Below are 25291 nucleotides of genomic sequence, written 5' to 3' on the forward strand. Positions count from 1 at the left end.
AATCAGCAGTCTTTTGTATTAGACACTATATGAACCTCGCCTTAAGAGCTCATTAACTTAAAAAAAAAAAAAAGTAGAGACAGAAGAAAGGAAGTGTTGGTCTTCTGTAACAGGAGCAGGGGAACAGGGACAGAAAAACCTAACTACATGGGAGATACAGAAATTGCACCACCTTCTGAGACCCAAGTCTTTGCTTTGACCAGAAGATTCGTTTCTCTATATCACCCAGTTTACAGCTTGCAGTAATTTCCAAAGAAAACATGCTCATTTTAGAACCAGACTGCCCTCCATTCTATAGCAATTTCTTCTGGAAATTCAGAATAAGCACATAGTGCCAGAAAATTTAAGAGTTTACAGGTAGTATTAGTAAGAGAAATCATATATTGAGACTGGTAGCCTAATAACCAAAGAAAGGCGGTATGCGTGTCCCCTGGATTCTAATTCGGAGCACAAATACAGCAAGTGCAAGTCATTCTTTAGCAGAAAATACTCTTGTTCATGTGGTTTGTTTCCTTGGTTCTGTGTGGTTTATACACAGCAGCACTTCTCAGGTTCACAAACAGGAATTGAGGCACAAAGCATCCTGCCTCTCATTTCAGCCTCTACTCCAGGAGCCAGGTACTGAGAAGAGAAATGCAAAACTCTTCATGAATTGAAGTTGGGCATAAATTGAATTATACCAGAAAATAAAAGAGGTAAAGTGATGAAAGTGAAAATCATTGTGAATTGAGTCAAGTTAAGCCGAGCCTTCAGAACAGGCATGACGAATGAAGATCAAGGGAAGTGGTAATAAGAAAGAAAAGAATCTTTAATAAAAGCAGCAGGTTATGTCTAGGAGGCTGTCTAGGCTTATTCCACTGGAAGATCAGAAAGTTGAAAGACCTATATCTGCATTGCTTGGAAGGGAACTTGAATTTTGTTATTTGCCATCATGAAGGTATTTTTAACGTCATTTACACATCTGTGTATTTATATACTGCAGGTACAGAACTAAGCAGGACCAGAAAACATATTATTATTAATTATTATTTTTTTTTCAGGGTAATTGTTCATGCTGAAAATTACCCTTGGACAAAATGAGTTGTCATGTCTGGGAAAATAGTATCAAGGAGAGGAACAAAGAGGACAGTATATATATATATATTATATATAAAAAATATATATATTTTGATAGAATCATAGAATATCCTGAGTTGGAAGGGGCCCACAAGGATTTTAGAGGAACTTTTAAGCTAATGAAAGAGGATCTATTTTATTTTTTTGGAAGCTTACTAATGAACTAAAGAACAGATGTATTTGGGAGACTCATCAACCCCCTGAGTAGCAATGATTTGAAACAGTTTGTCATATCTACTTGATCCTGATTAAAATAAGACAAATTAACAGTTTTCACCTCTCTTGATGGAGAACAGATAACTGTCATTCAGTGGCTCTCTCCATCATAGACTAATTCACTGCTTTTTTTAACCTCCCAAATAGATAATTTCAGCAAAAGGATAAATGCAGCCCCTTTCTCTAGCGCCATATTTCTCCTTCTCTACTGCAGGCAGCCCTGAAGGCACTAATAGCCTTGATTACCCTGATCAGCCCCATGTGGGATCCCACCCCACCTGCTGCCCATGGCAGGGTCTCCATTTAAACTCAGGTGTGCAGCCCCCTCCTCTTTACCAGTCTGTGCTGTAAGCCTGCCTGTTCCTTGTCTTGCTCTCTGCTGTTTGTTGCTTGGGTCAGTCCTAGCTCTGACTTTTGATCATGCCTTTGTCTGAAGACCCAAGCAATAGTTGGAGCCTGCATAATGCTATTGTTTTTTAAGAATAGCTTATTTAGTTAACGGTGGGACAGCGAGGTGTTGTAGAAGGGACAAGTTAGTTCAAAAGCAGTAGAGGTGTGTTCTTAGGAGAAGATGGGTATAACCTGGACCTTCAATTGCACTATGGAGTTTGTGAAGACAGACTTTGCTACCAGCCTCAAGTATCCGTATCTCACTTAGACACCTGCAAGAGAGCAGATGGGCCACAGGAAGCTATGGGTAGCGTGGAAGAGAGAGACTTATTTCAAATATCTGATTTTATTATTTTTTTGGGGGACGGGGAGAAATGTGAAATCATATATTTGATAGAATTAAAAGATTAGTCTCCATACATCATCCTTAGCAATAGAGTCTAAGTAAAAAAATGATTTGCTAATATTTTGTAGGAAATCTACTTCTTGATCTGTGCTGAGCTAGCCAAGTTTCAAGCCATTTAAGGGAAATATTTTGCATTAAACAATATTAGCCAAATAAGTTATAATAAGTGAGTCTTTCTGTTGATGTAATATGATCTGAATTAGTGAATAGGCTGAAAATAAGGTTGCTGTTATTTTGTTCCTTAAGCAATCTTGTCTAAGGTGTCCTATGTTTAGATAGTCTCACAGATGCCTCTAAATGGATCCGAAAAAGAAATTTATTGAGTTCAGAAGATGAGAAAGCAGTCTGTAAAATGCTTAATATTTTTAATGTTGAATGTAGTAGGATTGATGGATGCCTAACTCTCCTAAAGGCTAGTTATTTCATATGCTGATTTGGGTGGCTCTTTTAAGAGAGTCTTCCCAAGAAAGAAATATGGAAAACTTACTGAGAAATCAAAGATGTGAGAAGAGAAGATGCCAGGACATTCTAGCATATTTCTTTACAAGCACATGCTATGCTACTGCAGACAGAAAAATTCATGACTTGGTAACTTATCTTATAATCATCTTTTATAATTCATGGGCACTTTTAGGTTTTTCATCATCATCTAAGTATGGTGTCAGTAAGCATAAAATCCCTCTCTTCCTATGTTGTCACCCTAGAGTTAGCATTTCTAATGTAACTCTAACTTTCCTCTAAGGTCAGTAAAAATGTCTACTGATCCTTACAATTGCATTCATGTGATGAAGAGCTTCTTTGTATGTGACAAACTTTCAGGGAATCCTGTGACATTCCTTCAATTTCTCAAGCAAAATAATTCAGTGCTGTGATGGTTTCATTGAAAGCATTGTAGGATTTTTTTTTAATGGAGAAAGTTCCTCCCAGAAGATGAGTTTTCAGTGTATACTTCTTAGGGTTGTTGTGTGCATGCTAAAAAAAATAAAATAAAAAAGTAATTGACAGAGAAGTGATTGATAAACTTAACCTAAAACAACTGATGTGAAGTAAGATAATGGAACTTAATAGCTGAGGGGAAAAACTGTTGTTTCTTTGAGGCATGATAATTTTGAATTAGCTTTCCACTGTGAACTTGATTTTGTTAAATGCAAATCCCTGTACTTTCAGATAAGTGTAAGTAAGCTATCTCATCTTTGCCACAGCATAAAAGCATCCCTAGGGACATATACTGTAGATAGCTTGAAGATGGTGAATCTGCAATCTAGATGACTACTTTTTGTCTTGTTTGTGTAATAATATTCCAGAAGGGTTGTCCACCTGACTGTAAAAGGAGGAAGTTCACCTTTTCCTTGCTTTGTCTTTTGGAAGCTGAAAATGATTAATGCCCTTTAAGGAGAACTAAGAATAATGCAGCTACATGTTTTAGTATTAAAACGTTGTGTTTTCATAACAGCCAAGTTTAAATGGAAATTGCTACAATTAATTTATTTTCCCATCTATCATCACTCTATTGGGACAATATTTACAAACGTTTCAGGCAATGAATCACACTTAAGGATCCACCTGTCTATTGTGAAGATGTTACTGCCTTCTGCTTACTGTAGTCTCAGAAATTTGTATTTCATGTTATTCTGTGGGCCACAACTTAGTAGCCATCAATGTAGGAGTTGTTTCTGGAGGAAAAAAAATCAAAAAGTAGCATATACTTTGAAAGCTGTTCAGAAAATCATGTAAGCAATTTATTTGTGATTTACATTTTACCACATAATCTGAAATGGTAGTCTTCAGAAAGGAGACCCAACCTTTCCCCCAATTAATCTCATTTTTCTGCTATATCTATTTATCCTTTTTCTTTTAAAGATATTATCAGTTTTAAATATTTGGGCCACTTGAGTGTAGTGGTGCAGGTGCAGTGGCCTCCACTGCTGCTATTCACAACACCCAGAGGACAGCAATCAGGTTCACACCTGAGATAGGGGAAAAGTGGCACAACAGTTCCCCTACTTCATTACTCAAGCCTGGGTGGTTTAGCTCTAAGAAGCAGCAGCAAGGAGTGAAGTTTGTTTTTGAAAGCAAACTAACTAGCTGGGAACCTGGCATGCTGGTCTGTCTGAGCTCTGCAGTTTCCCTCTTCTTCCTTACAACTCTTCTACCCTCTTCAGTTCAGGTTTTCAATTCTATATCAATTAAGAAACCACATTTTGGTTTTGAGTGACTAGCTTTTAGTTTTATTCGTAAGCCAGTAAAAGAAGACTGCAAATCTTCATCCTTCTTTGGAAGGACTGATATGAATAAATAGTAAGTTTTCTTATATTACAATTTTTTTATATTGATGTAACGTGGTCCAATGATTCTGTTTGTAGGGGGTAAAACAATTAAATATAACCCGCATTGTTTTTGTTATAAATTATTGAGGCATTTAGTTTAGTTGCAACAGCTGTCTTATTACTGAGTAACTGTAGAAGAAGCTTTTGTTTGTCTTATAGACTTCTTGATGCCCAGGGTGACTTTTTTAGCTTAGAAATAAAATTTTAAGATATTGTTCCACTTACATGGCATTTGTAATGCAGTCTGATCTCTGTACTATGCGCATGTCAATGCATATTTTATGGAGTCTTGTCTTAAAACTAAATCCCCTTCTACTGTGAAGTGGATATCACACACTTTTACTATGGATCATTAAATGCATTTCAAAATTCCCTTTTTCTGCACTAGTAATTCATTAAAAAAAATATTCATATGATAGGTCTAACAATATAAAGGCTTTGTATTAAAACTATGTAGTAAGATGTTAGAAACTATCAACATACCTAAGAAATCTGATCTTCAGCCAGAAATCTAATTAGTATTGCAAAGCAGAACTGGTGTTTACTCACTGATAGGCACATCTCTTTAACGTACTTACTGGAAAATTTAACTCTTCTGTAGTGCCCAACACTTGAACTGATTTTTGAAGACTTTTTTTTTTTTCCCAAGCATTTGTTATTGTTTGTAAGGCTCTGTATTGGTAGGAAGTACTATGAATGTAAGACCCTTTAGCATGTAGTAAGTACTATGTATGTAAGACATACATTTAGATTCAATTATGTCTGAGTTGCTTAGAGTGTAATAAGGAAATGAAAAAGGAATATTTTTTCTTCCATATTTCTTTCCTTCTGTTATCTAACAGCTCATGTTAGCCAGGTCTCTTCATGACAAATGCACATTTAAGAAACCTGCCTGTGTCAGGATGCTAGTCAGGCAATGGGAATGCAAGACAAATAGTCTTATTTTTTATTATTAGATAACATGATAATTCTTATTAGGATTGTGACTCTGGGGACTACATTTCTGGCTTAATTAGGGATCTTGGGTAGGATCCTATGGTGAACAGGACTGGAGGGCTTGGGGGTGTGGGCAGTTTTCAAGGACAGCTGCCTCAGAGCACAAGAACAGTCCATTGTAATGTGCAGATGGTCAAGCCATGGTGGCAGAAAGCCAGCATTAAGAACAGGGCATTCCTGACTCAGCTCAAATAAAAAGGCAGTACACAGAAGGAAGCAGTGACAGGCTATTTGGGAGGAATATGGTGACACTGCCTGAGTGTGCAGAGATCAGAGATGTAAAGGTCAGAGCTTGCCTGGAGCTGAAACTAGCCAGGGATATGAAGATCCACAAGGAAGTCATCTTTTACATATGTTGGTGGCCAAGATAAATATGAGACCCTCAGCTTAATGGGACAGCAGTCTTGGTGACATGTATAGAGCAGTGAACTGAATTAAAAAATATATATATATATTTTTGTTTTAAATTTAATTTTGTTTATTGTAGAACTGAAAAAATGAGTATTTCAAATTCTCTTAGCTAATCAGGGTTTTTTATGGCTGACTCAAAGCAGTCATTCAAGTTGATTCAAGATGATATTATTTTTCCCTTGGTTTGCAGCAGTTGTTGCCCACATAGCTGAACTCTTCGCTGCCTCTGAGAAATCAGTGGCAGTGTGTTTTAGCAGAATTGCTTTCATCTGAGTGCATCAGCTGCTCACAATGCATGCTGTACAGTGAGCCATGCTAAAAATTGAAGACATCTTGAGGAAAACAAGAAAAAATGTTTCAGTCTACATGCATATAAACTAAATATATTTGTACAGTTAATCATGCTTTCAAGACGAAAAGTGTGTTAAGTTGCAGTGCTATTAATGAAATTCTAATGTCAGCTACAGTTCCTACTAAAAGTATTTTTATTGTTTTTATAAAAAAAAAAAACCACCATGAAGTTGTGGTATTCTTCAACATGTTGCACTGTTAAAAATGATGATGATGCAACCCGGAAGTGTACCATTTTTAATTGTTTTATTGAACTAAAACTGAACAGTTTATCAGCATCTTACCAGCAGACATCTGTTTTGAGTTATGTCCTTCTTGTTAACGAATACCTAATCAAGAAAGTTGTTCTGGCTTTGTCTTTATGGAATATTACAGAAGAATGAAGATTTCTGCCTTCCCCTATTTTCAGTGAAGTCAGGTTTTATTACATTCCTTTGGGTCATATAAGGAACTGCTGTGTCAAATGCTTTAAGACAACACTCTGGAAATTAATGCAGTAGGGTGACCAGGGTAAAAATTAAATATAGTTTTCAATAACTGCTTTCAACACTGAATAAAGAAGTAAATTTTCTATACTTGTTTGGTGGCATAAAAAAAAGGTGCATGGATTATTAATTAAACTTATGTGAGCTGCTTTCTTCAACTTGTGCCCTAGAAAAAGGCAGCTTTTTTATATTTGTAGGCTGAACTCTGAGGGGCTATGAGCAACTGTGTTTTTCACTTCATTAATGCAGCCTTATTCCAGCAGTCGTTGCTCAGCTTATGTGCATTGGTGGAAGGTGGTTTTCCAGTTGATGTCTGCCTGATGCAAGAGTACTGCATCAGGTGTGCTTTGCAGCATACATTTTTAAGTTTTCAAATATTTCCTGGATGCATTACAAAGCTGAAGGTTTGGTGTCTTGTTTGCTGTCCCAAAACCACAGATATCACAAAGCAGGACTATAGTCAGGTGTGAGTGAGCAGATCCTTGTGTTTCCAGCTTAACACCTTTCTCTACTTGTGTAATGCTGTAGAACCGGATAAAGCAAACTGGAGTTGAGCCAGTGGCAAGCTTTACCTGACACAGCAGTTTCTCTGGCTTCCAACTGTAATTTAGAGCAGGCTTCAGGGAGGTTTTTTAATTATGCATAGTGTCTTTTTGGTGCTTGGCTGTCTAGGCTGGGGAGATTGAACTCTAGTCTAGGCTCCCTTTCCTACCCACTCAAGTGGTGTATTATGGGTATGGGCTCATTATGGTGGATATTCTGATCCTGAAGAAATTATTTATCAAGTCAGCATGAAATTCAAAGTTAGTCTCAAATGTGTATTTGTAGGGCATAAGGTTACACAATGGCATGATAATTCTTCACAGTGACCTGTTCGAAACAGTCTCTGAAGTAGTATGAGTGAGAAATATACTAAAATAGTCTCATGTTTTTGCATATAGTAGGGATAAGATTGTTTATCACTTTTTAACCTAAGATTTTAAAATATTGTAAGCCAGACCTATTATAATTTAAGTATGTTAGCAGAAAAACTGTAAATTGCCCTACTGTAAATAGTGTATGGTCTCAAGAAAAGCTTGCAAGTTCCAAGCAAGCTGTCTTCAGGTGGAAGTACTATAGAGTAGTAGCTAAGACTTAGTATGTGGCAAATAGTAAGGGTAAAAGTTGTCTTCAATTCAATTCAATTCTCATTCCTGTAAGGTTTTACTGCAATTTCCTATAATCAAGCGAAATTTTAAAAGTATTTTTGTCTTCATGATTTCTTACAAATTACAAAGTTCAAAATGTAGTGCAGAAAAAAGGTATCTTCAGGTCTCTGGACTAGCAACTCCACATCCTGTTGACATAGTGCCAGTCTGGTATGACTAAATGCTTGGAGAATGATACTAATGCAAAGACTATACCTAGGTATACGTAGATTGCAGTAAACTGGGAGACTTTTAATCTGTTCCAGTACATCTCACTACCTCTTTCTGGGTCCACACCTATTCAGGTGTGAATTTCTTGTGCATTTTGGGGTCTTTGCTTATGAGTTCCAAGCTGTTGATACAGGAAGAAATAGTGTGACTGTAGGGTAAATATGTTGAATCAGTCTCTTGCTTCACTCTATAATCTTCTAATGGTAGAGTACTGAGTTGAAAGGGGAGAGAATGAAGGACTAGCTGGGCCTCCCATAGAATTAGAAATAACTAATATATTTATTCTTTCAGCTTGACTGCAGTTTTATAACTTTCTCACTTTGTATGGTACAGATCAGTCACATGGTATGATACAGTCAACAGATGATTGCAGAGTGATTGCCAGGGACTAGAAGAAAAAAAAAAAGAATATTTAATACATCTTTTTTCTGAGCTCTAGATGGAAATTCTGCAGAGATACTAGAGATACTAAAACAGATAGCTTTATACCTGTTACTGATGTTTGTGAATACTGGAAAAGATGTTTGTCTTTATTGGATGCTTATCTGTAACAAAGACAGAACCTTCTTTTGAAGCCTGAAATGGGGAAAAATAAAAATAAAAAAGAACCTTTAAGGTCATGATTAAATATTTAGTTTTTGAAAAGAATTTTCATATTTTTTCCCTCGAGGGTGTTAGTTGAGTATCTGGTAACTGCCAAAACAGAAGATACGAAATGTGGAGATGCATGCTCTGTCTGGAAGGCTTCGAAAAGTATGTAACTGTGTGAACTTATTAATCTTCCTGACCCATTCAATAGTATTGCTCTGAAGTATATCAGTGTGAAAACTGATAGAACTGTGAGGGAAGAATATTTTAATGTGTTGTCTTATGAAATGCATTTGAAGAACGTAGTGAAATGGTGCTATGTAGCTGATACGGAGATGTGCAGGAAAACAATCACACTGTCTAAATTTTGCAGGGGAATAAGGAAGAAAAGTGTGCTCAAATAAATTCCATTTTTTAATTTAAATCTGAATTGTGGTCATCTGTTTTTTTATCAGGAAAAAAAAATGTTTGATCATCTAAGCTTCTAAGTCCAAATGGTGATAGAAGTAAATAGGTGAACAAAATTTTAAATATACCTGTATTTCTTCTCGATTTTTAATAATGTACTCATAATCACTTTATTTATACAAGTTTATAGATCAAACAAGGTCAGGACTGGAATTATTGTCACCTTTTGAGGACTTTTCTGTCCCCTCCTGCCCCCTCCACTCCTCTCCTTTCTCCATGGAAATAGATGAACACTTTAACATGTCCAGGAAATTAATTCAGAACACACAAAGAATTTTCCATGACAGTTTCCTATTATTCTAGTCATACTGATTTTAGTTTTACTATTAAGGCAGGCATATGAATTTTCTACTGCCTCATATAATTCAGGAATTACCGAAGAAGAATGCATTTTGTACTTCAATTTGTAAATGTACTGGCCATGCCTTCTTCTGCTTTATATTCAACACTAGTGTGAAATTCTCTGAAAATCATTTGATATTTAGCATCCCTTTGCCATGTCTGTCATATCAGTAGAGTGATCCTTGAAGAGTAAACGTGGGGGGAACATTAGAAAAAGTAACCTTGGTTAAGCAACTGCTTCTCAGTTTAATAGCAATCAACTTAAAAGGTTGTTATACAAATGGAACTGTGCATGAAAGTCTGGATAAGCTAATCAGAAGTATTTCATGATCTTATACAAAATAAAATCATTCCTGGTTTTGTACTTTCTTATAGAATGTTAAAAAAATAATGCTAAATATGTGATGGCAAACAAATATAAAATGATGGTGTGTATTCTTGGAATGGGACATACCATATAAAAGTTAAGCCAAAGTTTTTTCAAAATTTGTTCTGTTGATATTGTAGACAAGTAATAAAGGATTAAAATTTTAAAGCAGTATAAAAAACTGTTTCCACTATGAACCACTGATGTTAGTGCGTGCTTACTTCTGGTGTTTCATAACAGTGCTATAACATTTGACTAGAAGGAACTTTCCCAGTATATTGACTTAAATATATTTTCTTTATGATGTGTTCAAGGACACCAGATATTTTTTTCCCACTTCTGCTTGGCACATTTTGCTGAGATGATGAAGTTAAAGCTTTTGTTATCACCTCTTCCTGTATTGACATCCAGCTCACAGAACCATATGTTCTTAGCTGAGAGTCCTCAGCTCTCAAATTCTTTACTGTAGGTCTAATTTTTATAGATGCTGAGTAGTGGTCACTTCTATATGTCAGCTGTTTCCTGAAGTTAGCTTCTTTTGTGGTCTGCTGCTTTCTACAACTATACGCAATCTCTTCAGCAGACTTTTTGCCAACATATTTTTTTTTTACTTAACTTCATAAACTACGTACGTCAACATAACTCAAATCTTCATTAACTGTGTTTTATACATTAGAGTAAGTTAAGTCTGTTCCAAACAGTACTTTCCTTGTTACTAGGTAGACACTAGCACAAAATTGCATTCTTCATGCTTCCAATTTCATTGCTAATTATTGTTAAAAGAAGCTGAGAAGATGCACAGCTTTGGGAGTTTGCTATTATTGCTTTCATTTTATTTTAATGCAGTTTGATCCATGTTATTTGGTCGGTTCAGAATCCATTTATGTCACTACATTTCTTAGAGATTTGCAGGTTACTATGGTGCTCCGAGGTTAATTGAGTAATCATTAGATGCTGATGTATTGTCTGGTAAAAATGAATTAAAATTGATTGGGAATCCAAACAAAACACATTATTTTTGTCGTATGAAAGGATGCAGTGTGGTTCCTCTAATATAGACATCTATCCAGTGGCCATCTGGTCAGTATGTAATGTTCAGGATGCAGCAGTATTATTTCTCCATTTTAAAGAATAAGCCACAGATTGGAACTAACTAGAGTTTTTTTTTTTTTTTGAGCCTTTGTTCTGCAGAGTAACTTAGATTCGTGGCTGTGTGATCTCCATTTGTAGTTACTCAATCTTAATTTCCTGGCAGTGTTCTTACATGATCTCTGAAGATTTTAGATTTAACTAGAAATAATGCTGTAGGTGGTAATATTTTTTTGTCCAACTTTGCTTTGAATTTAGATAATGCCACTTGGTTCCCATTGGTTATTTTGTCTGTTAACTGCACTGAAAACAACAGTAAATACCTAGTGGAACTTCATCAGACAAGGGAAACCTGTATCATATAGGATGCTTATAGTAACATTCCTTGAGAACACGATTACAGATTGTAAAATTCTGAAGGTATGGTCTACTAACTGTTATCAGTTCTGCCCATAGTCAGAAATGTTTGTTTTAAATGGAGGAGAGCAAATAATTAGGCTATTGATCTAGCATTAAATTATTGCAAGTCAGCCCAGATATTTTCATAATACCTGTTCTTAGGGTAATTCCAACAAAAGTGAAAATCCTTGTAATGTGCAGATAGAAGTGTAGTGTACCACCTGTCAATTATAATGATGAAATAGATGCAGAAAACTTAGTTTGGACACAGTCCTTTACACAGAAGTGTGGTGGTATTAGCTTCATCTGCCCTATTTTTCCTGCCAATCTCAAAGTCACAACTTTAAGACAGTCATATTTATGTTCTCATGGCCACTAATGTCTCTTGTGGCTGACTGAGTAGCCAGCAGAGTTCTTTCCATCATAGTCGCTAGCTGGAGAAAAGGTACTTGTGCAACTTTATATATGGTGACCATGGAGATGAACTTTCTTCCCCAAAAAGAGTGTTTCATGCCAAGTGTTTCTGAGCTAGGAGATGGTTTTATTTTCTAATGTGCTGTATTTATGGCAATACATGTTTATTATTGTCACCATTTTCTGCTCCTTTGTATAGACATACATACCTAAACAATATATGCATCTACACATATGAATATACAATGTAAATATATGCAGGTAGTGTCTGTCATTATTTTTTTCCTTTTCCTTTAAATAATGAAGAGTAAATTTGCTTTTAATCCACAGGATTAGACAGATGTCTGATGGGTATTCAGGTTAATCCAAATTCAAGGATGTTCCATGTTATGTTTTCTGCTGTTTAAAAATATTGTAGGAAAAACAAACTATAAACAAGCTCGATTAACTAGGTATGGTTGTATGAGAAATCACAAGAGGGCACGGAATGGTTGCTTTAACTTGGAATGATGGAAATGATGCTAACCCTACTGTAGTGTGAGTTGCTGATTGACTTTTGCCTGTGGGCTAGGAATAACGTTACTTTGGTAATGTTATTTTGACTAGTAAATAGAAAAACCATGACAAGTTGCACAGTAAAACATTTTGCTTGTATCTTTTGGAGGTTGTTTAGCTGCATAACTCTGGAAATTTCTTTGAATATTTCTTTCCATGCTTATGCCATCTCTGCCTGTGCTCTTTGCTACTACATGTCATCTGCAGTTTTCTCATTTATCTTTTTTTTTCCCCATTGTAAACCAGAGCTCTCAATCTATTTAGACAGAACGTGGTTGTAAGAATTACAAGAAATGACCCACACTAGAGAAGTTTATCACAGCGACTCCTGAGTCAGAAGGACACTTCTTGTTTTGATTCACCTGTTAAACCTTCTGTTTATGCATTGATTTATTTGTAGCAGGGAAAGCCAAATTATCCAAACTGAAGTATTTGTTCCTTATATTTAAACAAGGACAAGCAGGAATGTATTTTCCCATTCTTCAGCTGTAAGTTGTTGTACACTATTTCATTCTAGAGCTCCCAGATGCTTTTTAAAGGTTTATGCTTTAGCAAACCATGAGTAATTCTGTTATGCAAAACAATTTATCATGTCTTGAGTGAGAGGAAGAGCTCAAAACTGAACAGTCAGCAACAAAGCAGTTAAAGGTTGGGATGAAATATTAAGTGCCTTGCAATTGTACTTGGTTAGTGACAAAAGCTGGGAAATCAAGGCAGTTAGCTAATCCCAATGCCACTCTTCCTCTCTCACTCAGTCATAATTCCAAAAGAGTAACTGATACTTTCGCAAAGATATAATGGGAAATAATCATTGACCTGCAGTCTTTTTTTTTTTTTGTTACAGCCATGAATCATTTGTTTACTAAGTTGCTGCAGCGTTACCTAAACTAGCTGAGTAGTGGTAGGAGGCTCAGACACAGTAGGCCTGACAGGAGAAGTTGAGTCTGGATATAATGAAAAACTTTCTGCACGAGGACAGTTGAGCAGGTTGCTGAGAAAGGCTGCACAGTGTCTGCCTTTGGAGATGTTCCAAACCCAAATGGATAAAGCCCTTAGCAATGTGGTCTGACCCTGCTCTGTGCAAAAAGGTGGATGCAACCTTCTGAGATTCTTTCCAACCCGAGTTATCTCTGATTAAAGGATTTGCATATAGTCAAAATTAGTATGTTAACTTTAACATTGCTATTGTATGCAAAAATAGCAGTGATGGGCTTCAATAACACCAGGCAATAAGGCAGTCTTGAAACTATTTTACTGACAAAGCCTTGTGTTAGGGTTAAATTCTATTGCTTCTGCGGGCTCCATTTTTATTTCAACATGCCCTAACAGGGCAGATATTTCTCAGGTTCTGAAAACACTGGCTTAATTTCTCCATGAATAAAGATGCATTATAACTTATTCCAGACTGTGGTCAGCAGAGATGGATGAGTTTTAAAACACTACTCCTTTACCTAATATAGAGCCATACCATGGGATAGCATTGGTCATGATTGCTCATTTGATATCAGTTCAGTAATTTTGTGTGGGTTTGGAGTTGATATCACATTGAGATTAATAGTCTTTCTGGCTAATGGCAACCCATTCAGGTGGATGGTACAGCATGAGTGTGAGTTTTGTTTCTTATTTTGTTTACCTAGAGACATACCTTTCAGGGCTGAAGATATTATAGGTGAGAACAATGGCGCAAAGATAATATAGAGACAGATTCTTAAGGACTGAGCAAGTAAGTGCTTACAGCTAAGAGCAGCACTTACTGCTGGGAGTAGTCCGATTGATTTCTGTGAAATAATAGAAATCAATGTGACTGCTCCCAGCAGTCAGCATGATGGGCCAGATTCTCAGCCAGCTAAAATTGAAGGTGCCAGGTGAGAATTTTATCCAAACCTCACCAATGAGTGTGTTTGCACCATTTGGTTTTGAAATGACATTTTTTTGAAAAATTAACTTTTATTTTTTCTTTTGGTAAAGCATATTGTGTTGGGCTTTTTTGGCACCTGCATTTTGTCCTATCAGTACCCTGGGTTTGCCAAGGCAGGCTGCTGTACTAATCATTGTAATGTCCTAGGCAGTGGGGGATTCATTAAAAAATGCTGAAATCTTAGCAGATGCTTCTGAGCACGCAGAGATGATGTTCAAATTGCTTGTATACTTTTGTTTTGACGGGCTTCGGGATAGAAAGAATAAAAAGTCCTTTTTCCGAGGAAATGAATAGACAGTATTTCACAGCAGCTTTCCAAACAAATTAACCTTTAGGTTAAGACCAGGCATGGAAATATCCAGCCCCAGGGGAGAATGTCTCAGAAAGCAATGACCTCATGTAAACATTGTGTATGCTGAAATACAGAATGGTAATTACTTAACCAATGCACAAATGGAAATGTAATAGCACTGTAAATCTTTCATCTATGTGTCTACCAAAAGCAGAGTAATTTTTACATGAGATGACTGATATGTAGGTATTCAAGATGATGTTGTCACTGCCTAAATTTTTCTTCTAAGAGAAGCATGCTTGCATTTATGCTGATTTATAAAAATAAAGTTTTAGCCCTCACAATTTCTCTAACACCCATGCACTGAGACTTTTCAAAATTGGAGAGTATTTCATAAATTTGGCTTCAGCACTTGGTGTAGTCTTGTATTTGGTACTGCATATGAGAGGCCTGCAGTTCTGCAGCCTCAAGACCTGGATTGTTCCACCCTCACTCCAGTACGTGGTCTCCTAGCATGAGATCCCCAGAGAGGCTGGCACAGGCTCAGAACCTCTGAACTGAAAATGTGATGACTATAAATGTGCTTTTACAGATTTGATTTCTTTTCAGTTTCATGCAAGAATGGGTGAAAACACAGACTGGAGATTTGCAACTGCATTTAGTATAAAAAAAGTTTGTACTGAAGCATGGGGTTATTGATTGGGTAGAGCTAAAGGTTAAACCAGTAGTAATGACATGCTTGAATTAATGGCATATTCAAGAATGTTGCTTCGAAATTAAGGACATTCTGTATCTTTTCCACAAGAAACTGTTGTAAAGACAAACAGGAGACCAGTGGCGGGATTCATATTACCTTCTTATATTGTCATGTTTGACTAATGGATGTTTTTTGTTAACTGTAAACCGCATAGCACTTCAGTTTCATGTTTCAAACATCAGTTGTATCTTTAAAGAGTCCCATACATAAAGCATAGACATGTCATTAGCAATAACATATTTTCAGACCTGGGGACCAAGAGCAGCATTTAACTGGGACAGCAAACAGATAATTAAAATAATTGAAGACTTGTAGAAAAAAATACATTATTTCTGATTTTTGTACAGTTTAAGTTCAACTTGTGGAACATGATTAGCCTGGAGAAGTTACCATCTCTGGGTCAAAATCCAAATGGATAAAAGCAATGAAAACTCAAGAGAAACTGTGAGGTCTTATATGATTATCATAAGCTATCCCTGTTTTGGTTTTATGCACATGCAAATCCAGATAGTTTTGTTAGTAAGTATGTGAAAGATAGTAGATATAAATATGAATTCTTTTTTTCTGGATATTGCCCATAAATAGCTGTGATGTTACTATGGTTTATCTTGTTTCACAATGCTGTATTCAAAGATGATGGATAACCAAAATGAAGCATGACAGGTCCTCCCCTTGAACAGCATGATCTATGATTACCTGCAATGGAGTTGAAGTATCAGTTTTACTTCTTCAAGCAGTGTGTTTTGTTTTTTTTTTTTTTTCTGTCAGCTGACAAATACTGCTGACAGCTTGTATTCCAGCCCAAGGATGTTGGGGCCAAAGGGAAGAACACAGTAAGCCCTAGTTCTCCTTGATATGTCCACAAACCCAAAAGCAGATTGGCAACAGATCAGTAAGAAAGAGAGCACAAGTGCATTGCCAGAATTTGTATTTCTCCCTTTGTGTCAGGGCCCCTTGAGCACATTTCCTTCAGGGGGGCTCAGGTAGCCCAGGCCCAGGGCCAAGGCTGTGCAGCTGATGGCAGCAGGGGGGGAATACTGGAGGCAGTGTGGTGGGGCTGCCTTGCTCAACTTGCTCAGGTGTGGTAGTGTGAGGCTGCTGCCATGCCCACTGTTATCTGGCCCTCGTGCCCAATAGTAAGGAAATTGCTCTGCACGATGGGGTTGGATGTTTCAGACATTCCCAATGTCTTATTTACAAGAAGGGTCAGAAAGAAGACCCTAGCAATTACAGGCCTGTCAGGCTCACGCCAGTGCCTGGTAAAATTATGGAGAGGATGATCCTTGAAGTTACTGAAGCGCACCTGGGGGACAATGCAGTCATTGGTCCCAGCAGTCATTGGTCCCAGCCAACATGGGTTCATGAGGGGTAGGTTCTGCCTAACAAATTTGATTTCTTTTTATGATAAGATCACCCATCTAGTCGATCAAGGGAAACCAGCTGATGTGATCTTTTTGGACTTCAGCAAAGCTTTTGACACAGTTTCTCATAGGATCCTACTGGATAAAATGTCCAGCATACAGCTAAACAAAAACACCATATGATAGGTGAGCAATTGGCTGACGGGCAGGGCTCAAAGGGTTGTGGTAAATGGGGCCACATCTGGCTGGCGGATGGTCACTAGTGGGGTCCCTCAAGGCTCCATTTTAGGGCCAGTCCTCTTCAATGTTTTTATAAATGATTTGGATGTAGAACTAGAAGGTGTTCTGAGCAAATTTGCTGACGACACCAAACGTGGAGGAGTTGTGGAGTCAGATGAGGGTGGAAAGGCCTTGCAGAGAGATCTGGACAGATTGGAGAGCTGGGCGATCACCAACCACATGAAGTTTAGCAAACGCAAGTGCCGGGTCCTGCACCTGGGACGGGGCAACCCTAGCTATACATACAGACTGGGTGACAAGACGCTGGAGAGCAGCCCCGCAGAGAGGTATCTGGGGGTTGTGGTTGACAGCAAGTTGAATATGAGCCAGCAGAGTGCCCTGGCAGCCAGGACGGCCAACTGTATCCTGGGGTGCATCAAGCACAGCATTGCTAGTCGGTCGAGGGAAGTGATTGTCCCGCTCTACTCTGCGCTGGTGCGGCCTCACCTCGAGTACTGTGTGCAGTTCTGGGCACCGCAGTACAAAAAGGACATTAAACTGTTGGAGAGTGTCCAGAGGAGGGCAACGAAGATGGTGAAGGGCCTAGAGGGGAAGACATATGAGGAGCGGCTGAGGTCACTGGGCCTGTTCAGCCTGGAGAAGGGGAGGCTGAGGGGGGACCTCATCGCAGTCTACAACTTCCTCGCGAGGGGGAGTGGAGAGGCAGGCAACCTGTTCTCCATTATCACCAGTGACAGGATCGGTGTGAAGCTGAGGCAGGGGGAGTTTAGGCTGGACATCAGGAAGAGGTTCTTCACCGAGAGGGTGGTTGCACACTGGAAGAGGCTCCCCAGTGAAGTAGTCACTGCACCAAGCCTGTCTGAATTTAAGAAGAGATTGGACTGTGCACTTAGTCACATGGTCTGAAATTTTGGGCAGACCTGTGCGGTGCCAGGAGTTGGACTTGATGATCCTTATGGGTCCCTTCCAACTCAGGATATTCTATGATCAAAAATGATTATAAGGAAGCCAGAATAAGGACTTTAAAATGAGTTTTGCGAGAAGAATTTTGTATTAAAAGCTACTATTGTGGTGAACCAAAAAAGAAAATATAGATAAAGTATATGGTGAATCCATCACTGGAAAAACATTCATGTAAGCTTCTTTATGTACATACACGTGTATTTACTGAACAAAAAATACATTTTTATGTAGTGGAAAATGAGTTATATGGTTAATTAGAATACAGTGTACATTTTCAGAAGCATAATTATTATCTAAAAATAAAAGAACCCCAAACCTTTAAAACATGCATGAATTCAAGCAAGATTGTCACAGTTACTCTGGGAATTTGTTACTTTACTACTGTACAAGAGTTGTTAGAATCTGAGTTGTGACATGTATCAGGGAAGTGTTGTGATAAACCCAGCTACAATGTATCAACTGTCATGTAATCATTGGAAGAAACTAATCCAAAATGGCATGAAAAATTCCCATGGGGACTGAAATGTTGAATGAAGGACTTCAAACAAAGGGTTCATTTAAAATGGAACATTTCAGCGCTGGTGGCTGTTTTAAGTGGGTTTGGCTGGTTCCACAGATGACGCAGAAAGTACTGGAGGAAAGCTGTCATATAGAAATAGTGACAAGAAAAAGGAATATCTATCTAGAATTATGAAAACTACCAAGAAAGGTAGAAGGATGTCAGGAAGGTAGAGATCTAAGCATGTGGTAACTTTATGCTGCTGTTTTGGGTTTTACATCTTTAGCAAACAAAACAAAACAAACAAAAAAAGAAAATATATAGACTGTTGAGATAAACAAAAGTACTTGTATTTTCCTTTGTTTTGATGTTTTCTCAAGTATTTTGCACGTCACAACATGGTTGATTGATCAACAGAGACAATAGATCAGGTGTGGGAGGAATGTAACTGGCATGTTTTGTAAGGATATGTTGCAAAAATTAGGCAGTAAATATTGCATACAGCTCACCTAAGGTATGAGATAAGAAATGTAGAAAAAAATGCTTAGATTAAAGGATACTGTTCAGGTAGTTAATGCAGTGATAGAGAACATAAAATCTACTAGCTATGCTGGAGGAGGAAAATAAGCACATCTCAGTAAAGCTATGTTTAGGTTTTATGCATCATGAGGGCAATCTTACATCAAGTCACCTCCAAGTTCGGTATGTTCTGTTTATTGTCAGAATTCAGTTTCAATTGTTTATTGAAATAGCACTCATGCATCAAGTTACCATTTGTTTCCCTATTAAAAAAATCACCTAAATTAGACTCTTGTCACAAAATGACAGATGAAAGCATGTTCTTTAAGTTTTTGATTATTAGCGTTTTCATATTAGTTCTCTTTGACTCTTGACATAATTCTGGTTTTGGGAGGATTTCCCACAGATAAAATATGAAAGCATCTGCAATCATAGTGTAGAAATGACTTTTCTAAACCAAAGATGTTGATGTGAGCTAGGGCATCAGTTACATCCTTTTGCTCAAAAGGATTCTCAACAAATTCAGATGCATATTTGTGCATGCTTGCTGGACACCTGATTTAATACAAATTGTGTAGGTATATATTTGTCAGTTTATTTATGCGTTTACTTAGGACTATGCTGTTGGAGCAAAACTATTTTCATTTCCCAGCTAACTTTAAATCTTCTGCAAAGCAGTTCTGTTTTGAATCTCGAGGGTGTAATAATGCAAAGAATTTACATACTTCCCTAAAAGTCATACTGACATAACGTTCTTGCCTGGAAATGTGCATGGTTAGTGCCCAACAACAGGAAGTCTTGTCATTTTTTTCACAGAAGACAGAATCAGTTGGTGGTTTAAATATGTGATAAAGTATTACAACTTGGTGAATTAATATCAAAAGAGAAACAAAATGTATATAAACCTTGTTTTATGTACTTATTTTTGAAACAATGTTTTTAAAACATTCCATACACTGTATGATACTATGAGCAGAGGATATATGAAAACATATTTGCACGCAAAGATCTAAGGTTGAACCATTGCTAAAAACTCTTTTATAGTGAAAATAAAATACCAAAGATAGCAAGTATTATGCAGTTGCTATGAGTAACTATTTTGTAGTATCAGATGTGATTAAGATGAAAAAAATCCCCCAAACGTTTCAAACTGGGTATCTCTTTTTTTACAAACAGTTGGATCACTTTGAAAAATCAGATATAGACTTTGAAACACAGTAGGGATATTGTGTGGACTTCCTTCAGAAAGCTCCCATTTATCCAGATGCCCTATGCATGGTGCAGTGATAATCCTCTTAGGTTCTTGATGATTGCTCTACTATATCACTTTCCAATTAATTTAACTTGGGGATTCTTTTTATCACAGGATGATCAGCTATTCCCCTTGTTTCTCTACTGAGTACTTGTATAGCTGACAGCATTCTTTAGCTGCACTGAGTCTGGTTTTCACATTCTCTACCTAATTATTACATATGGGGAAAGATAGACTTAAATATTTTGAGGCAAATTAACACAATCCTAATCCTGTTTTGTGTTTTGGCAATTGAGTTTTAAAAAGGCCAAAGGAACAATTTGCTCTTATTACCCAGAATGTACATTTTCCAGAATGTCAAGAATTTGGTCTATAGCTTGGGGTGCTTGATATAGCTTTTGTGTTGCTTTGAATGTTTGGAACTAACTCTTTGACATGATAATTATGATTTAAATTTGATATACTTAGTATACTTAGCACTTTGTACCTTCATGCTGGAATGAAATTAAACCTAAGTGACTTCTTGTCCTTTTTTTCATCAGTATTTTTGTTGGGCTCACTATCTAAGGTTGTTTTCAGATCAGAGGAAATCCAGTAAGTCCATTTTCTAAGATTCCAATAATAATATTTTTCCTGTTCCAAAGATTTCTGTTTCTAAATTCTAATAACTATGTTCTATTTCAGATAGTAAAGGTTTTTCATTACCTAATCCAATTCTAGACATTTTACATGTGTATCCTCTGCAAATCCAGTATTTCTGCCAGGTCTGCAACTTTGTACGGGCAAAAATGAACATCTCCTTTCTACCAACCAGCTGCTCAACAGCAGCTTTTGATGATGTAATCCACATTGCTATTTTTCCTTTATTGATTCTACTGCGTTTTTTTTTGACTTGTTGAATTCCAGACTTAGAAGCATGCCAAAGAGCCCAGTTGCTTCATACCAGGACAAAAGGAATCCTATTTGCACCATTCTCTTAACAGGTATTCTCTAGTGCTTGACTGAGAAGTTCTATGAATAATTCTCTCCCATGGCCTCCAGGAATACACGTTATTCTGGCACAGAATAAACTAAGGCAGCTGAAAATAGCAAGTGAATACTTGCTGATAGCCTATTTTTAAGATTTTGTATTTCTGTCAGCACATTCTTGTTGCTGAAAGTTTTTTTTTTTTTTTTTTTTTTTTTACTAATAAGAAACATAAGGATAAGTGTCTTGATGAAGATTTTGATTTCAGGTAAAAGATCTCTGTAAGAATTCTGAGTCATCTTTGGTAAGCTGAAACAAGCTTTCTGGAAATTGAACAAACGATTGTATTTTTGTATTTCTAAAGCAATTGGTTTGATTCTTCTTGCTTAAAGTAACATCAATTTATTGCTTCAATACTTATTTTGTATTAACAGTGATTTCAGCCTTCTGAAGCCTAGTTATTCCTTTCTAAAGGGAAAGGTGATTTATAGATGGGGTGGAGATCAACGCAATATTCGTTATCTTAATATGGGATCCAAAAAAATATATAATGCAGAGGCAACGGTGTGTTTTTTTCCATTAGGATCTTTGGTAAGATTAAGGTATCAATTTAGGAGAGTCATGTTCCAGTAGCAGGTGTTCAGTAATTTTTTTGGTGTGTAGCAGAATGTGAGCAAGAACCTGCAAGCATCAAGGTAACCACAGTACTAACATATACATGGACAGATCCCCTTTAATTCCAAAAGCAGCAGCAAGACTTGTTTAGTTGGGAGTAATCTGATTTAGATACGTACCTTGTTTATTATTTTCTGACACCTGTCATGTTATATGAAAATAACTTCGATAAAATATCTTTTGACAAGATTATATATTTTTGTCCTTCCCTGGAGCATTTCCATGTTTTTGTTTGACTCCTGGTGGAGGAAATTGTCCTGATCTCCTTCAAAATAAAGTGGGATGGTATCTATCTGGAGACAATAAAAAAGGTTTAAAATTGTGGTGCTGTTACAGAAAAAAATGTATGATAATGGTAATTAAACATACCTGAGTATGCGTGTAGCTTGGTTTAGAGAGCTGAAATTGTTCTTATTTAGTCTGCCATGGGTAAAATGCTTCTCTCAGGTTCAGCAACTTTCCCGATTAGGGCCCTAAAAAAGCACTGACCTTTTTTTAGGTGTTAAGCCAAGCTTTTTGTTTCTGGTCTTAATTCTTTCTCAAATAGTTGGCACATTGTTCCTCTACCACTTATTTCTTTCAATAATCCTTCAGTTCCTTTCAAGCTTAGTATAGTAACTTCAGAAGTTCTAGAGGATTCTTATGAATTTCTTTTGATTTTTTTTTCTTCTGAAATTCATCTATATTTTAATGACAGTTTATTCGATAATAAATTGGTTTGGAAGTACTTTTAATGTTTAGTATTTTTAGAAATTATTTGATAACTCCTGCATGTCTCCCTCTATAGATTAGAATTCAACATTATGTAACAAAAGAAATCAGATGCTTGTGATGCAGTGTGTGCCCTGTATGGTTGTAGTTTAGAGACTCATTAAAATAGGTGAATTGCCATTATGGCAGACAGTATTACATTCTAAAAGACAGATTTTTGAGGTGACTTTTAAGGAAAGAGGAAGAAAATCGCAGGGACTGAAAGACATTTTCTGCCCAGTGTGTGGGACAAGTAGTCATCTAATGAAAGTCAATAACAAATTTACAATTAATATTCTGGTACAGTGACTCATCTTTAATTGATGAATAATGATTTTAAGCCTCTAGGTGTGCTTTGAAGTCATAACCTTCTGACCAGTCGGGAGAGTACAACCAGCTGTCTCTGATTTTTTTTGTGAATATGATCATGAAAGAACAAATTCAAGTATTTTTAAAAAATATTTTAACGTGCTCACACATAGTAGCAGTGTACAAAGACAACACTTGTACTTGCATTGTCATATTTTTAGAAACTTTTATGAACCCAAAATTTATTTCAGAGTGTATCATTTATGAATCATTGGGCAGCTATGAAACTATACACAGCATAAATAGTGAAGGCCTACATTGTACTTGGTGAAAGGGTGGATGCTGAGATTTAAATTAATTCATGAAGCTGTTTTAGATGTGAGCAGAATCCATGTGTAAAAAAACATTTTTAATTTTTAAAAATAGCTGGAGATTATTTCCTTTTCTATTTCACTCCCAGCTTTACAAGAACTGTTTTCTCCCCTAGAAGTAATAGGGATACCAAAAAAGATTGAAGGCAACATAAGTTCTATGCCTTGCTTTCACTGACACCATTGTCATGGAAAGAAAATGCCCTCAGCTCATGGAACATAAGAAGCTGTTGCATCCTTAACACAAATTTAGGAAGAGCAGACTTTTAACCTTTTTTTTACTTTTTTTTTTATTTTAACCTTTTTTTTTTTTACCTTTACATTTGTAGATGGATTTTAATTTAGATTAATAACAGTCAAGAAACCATGTGGAAGATCAAAAGTTCTCAGGGGAAAACCAAGTGCCTCTCCTCTGCTGTGGGTGAAGGAAAATGGCTGCTGTCTCCAAACTCATAGGGAATGTTGTTGGAAACTTAAATTTCCACAATATAGAAAACACAACAATATTACAGGATTCATTTATCTTAATGGTGAACGATGAACTGAATTTCTTGGAATATGAAAAATAATAAAATCATTAATAGAATTCTCATGTAATCTTAAAATTATAAGTAAAACATCTTAAATATTTATGAGGGTTTCTCAGGTGTATATTGGCTATAGGTAATGGTTTAGATAAGTTACACTGAATTTTCATTCTGACGGCTAACCTTTATGGTTCTCTTTAATTGGATTAAGGTGCCAAGTAATTAAAATAAGTGTCCAATAGCCTCTGGGCTGCCTGCCGACTGCTGTACAGAAATGGCATCCCCTGAAGCACCTGTTCCTGTTTCAAAATTAGAAAACACTGTTTCTGAAAGAATTTGTTAACATAGCAACACACAAGTGAAAGTTCAAATTTAAAACATGAAGGCTTCCCTCTCATTTTAACCAGGGTGTGGACTGTTGGATATTGGGTAGTGCCAGGGTTAGCTTTGGAAATAACTTGTGATAAACTGAAATTTAGTAATATTCCTAGGCTAATTTTAAGACTGTTTTCAAGCAAGTCATACCCACATGTGAGAGTGTTTTCCCTAATCATCTAGCTCACATGCAACAAGACGGAAATCTTGTTTGGTGCTGAAGTGTAAATGCTTGATAGTCTGGGGAAAATGATGGATGCCTTCTGTATTCTGGCTCTAGGTGGAAATGACGAATTATTCTTTAGTCTGAGTTCAGGATCCAAATCTCATTAAGTGCTTCTCTTCACTGAACCAGAATCTTCCCTTGTTTTATAGAGCTATTTCACCTAACATTTACCCACCTGATGAGCAGCTTTTTCTTCTCAGTGTTTACTTTGCTAGCTTAAATAAGCAAAGCCCTGTCTCTTATAAGATGTTTATTCTTCTTATCTGTCTGGTGTTCCAGTCCACGTTCATAATCTTTGACTACACTTTTCAAAAGCTTGTGTGATGGCTTAGATGAGGTCTCATCTGCGTTTTAAAACTATTTTTATGCATCTCTATATTAATTGTCTGAAAGGCTGAAACATGATACAGACTGCAGTTCAATTTTTTTTTTTTGGTCCCCATTATTTTAGGACTCTCATATTGTGGTTAATGTGTCTTTGCCTTTCTCTTCCTCAACAGTACCTACTGAAGTTGCCAACTTACTGTAGGTATTTTGGGTATCAGTCCCCAAGGGTATGACCTTGCAATTTGCATCAGTTTAGTTCCATTTCTAACACAGCTTTCTTCAGTCGTCCAAATTGCCAGTGAAAATATCATGATCCTTCTCTTTATTAATCTGTCCCAAGTTTGAGCCATACACAAATCCTTATAAGCATGTATTTTGTTACCTTCATCGCTGGAAAATGTTTAATATATGTTTGTTCAATAGTTAAATTAAGAATGTCCCTCCAATCTGTTCTGCTGTCATGTTCCCTTCAGGCAATTCCTTAATGACCTCTTCTTCAGTATATGATTTATTCTAGTTTACAAAGCCCAAGTAGACTTGATCTATAGCATTTGTTTTCTTGAGAGTTGGGAATAAGTCTATACAGTCAAACTAATGCAGTATCTATATTTGGTTACTGATTTTC

The 25291-nt window shown here is 36.7% G+C and overlaps 1 protein-coding gene across 2 annotated transcripts in view; it reads left to right on the forward strand.

Annotated features, from left to right (window-relative positions):
• The first annotated feature begins 629 nt into the window (after window positions 1-629).
• The window catches only part of LOC308198916 (uncharacterized protein), an 802411-nt gene continuing 777749 nt past the window's right edge, over window positions 630-25291 (forward strand). The window contains exons 1-3 of one of the 2 annotated variants that reach the window (XM_080602161.1): window positions 630-4426; window positions 8787-8869; window positions 21046-21122. In XM_080602161.1, the coding sequence (XP_080458287.1) occupies window positions 8832-8869; window positions 21046-21122 (115 nt within the window). In that variant the 5' untranslated portion in view covers window positions 630-4426; window positions 8787-8831. The remainder of the gene's footprint in view (window positions 4427-8786; window positions 8870-21045; window positions 21123-25291) is intronic. The other variant, XM_080602162.1, reaches the window with a different exon arrangement.

Source organism: Anser brachyrhynchus (genome assembly GCF_964034855.1).
Source record: "Anser brachyrhynchus genome assembly, chromosome: 8".
NCBI lineage: Eukaryota > Metazoa > Chordata > Aves > Anseriformes > Anatidae > Anser > Anser brachyrhynchus.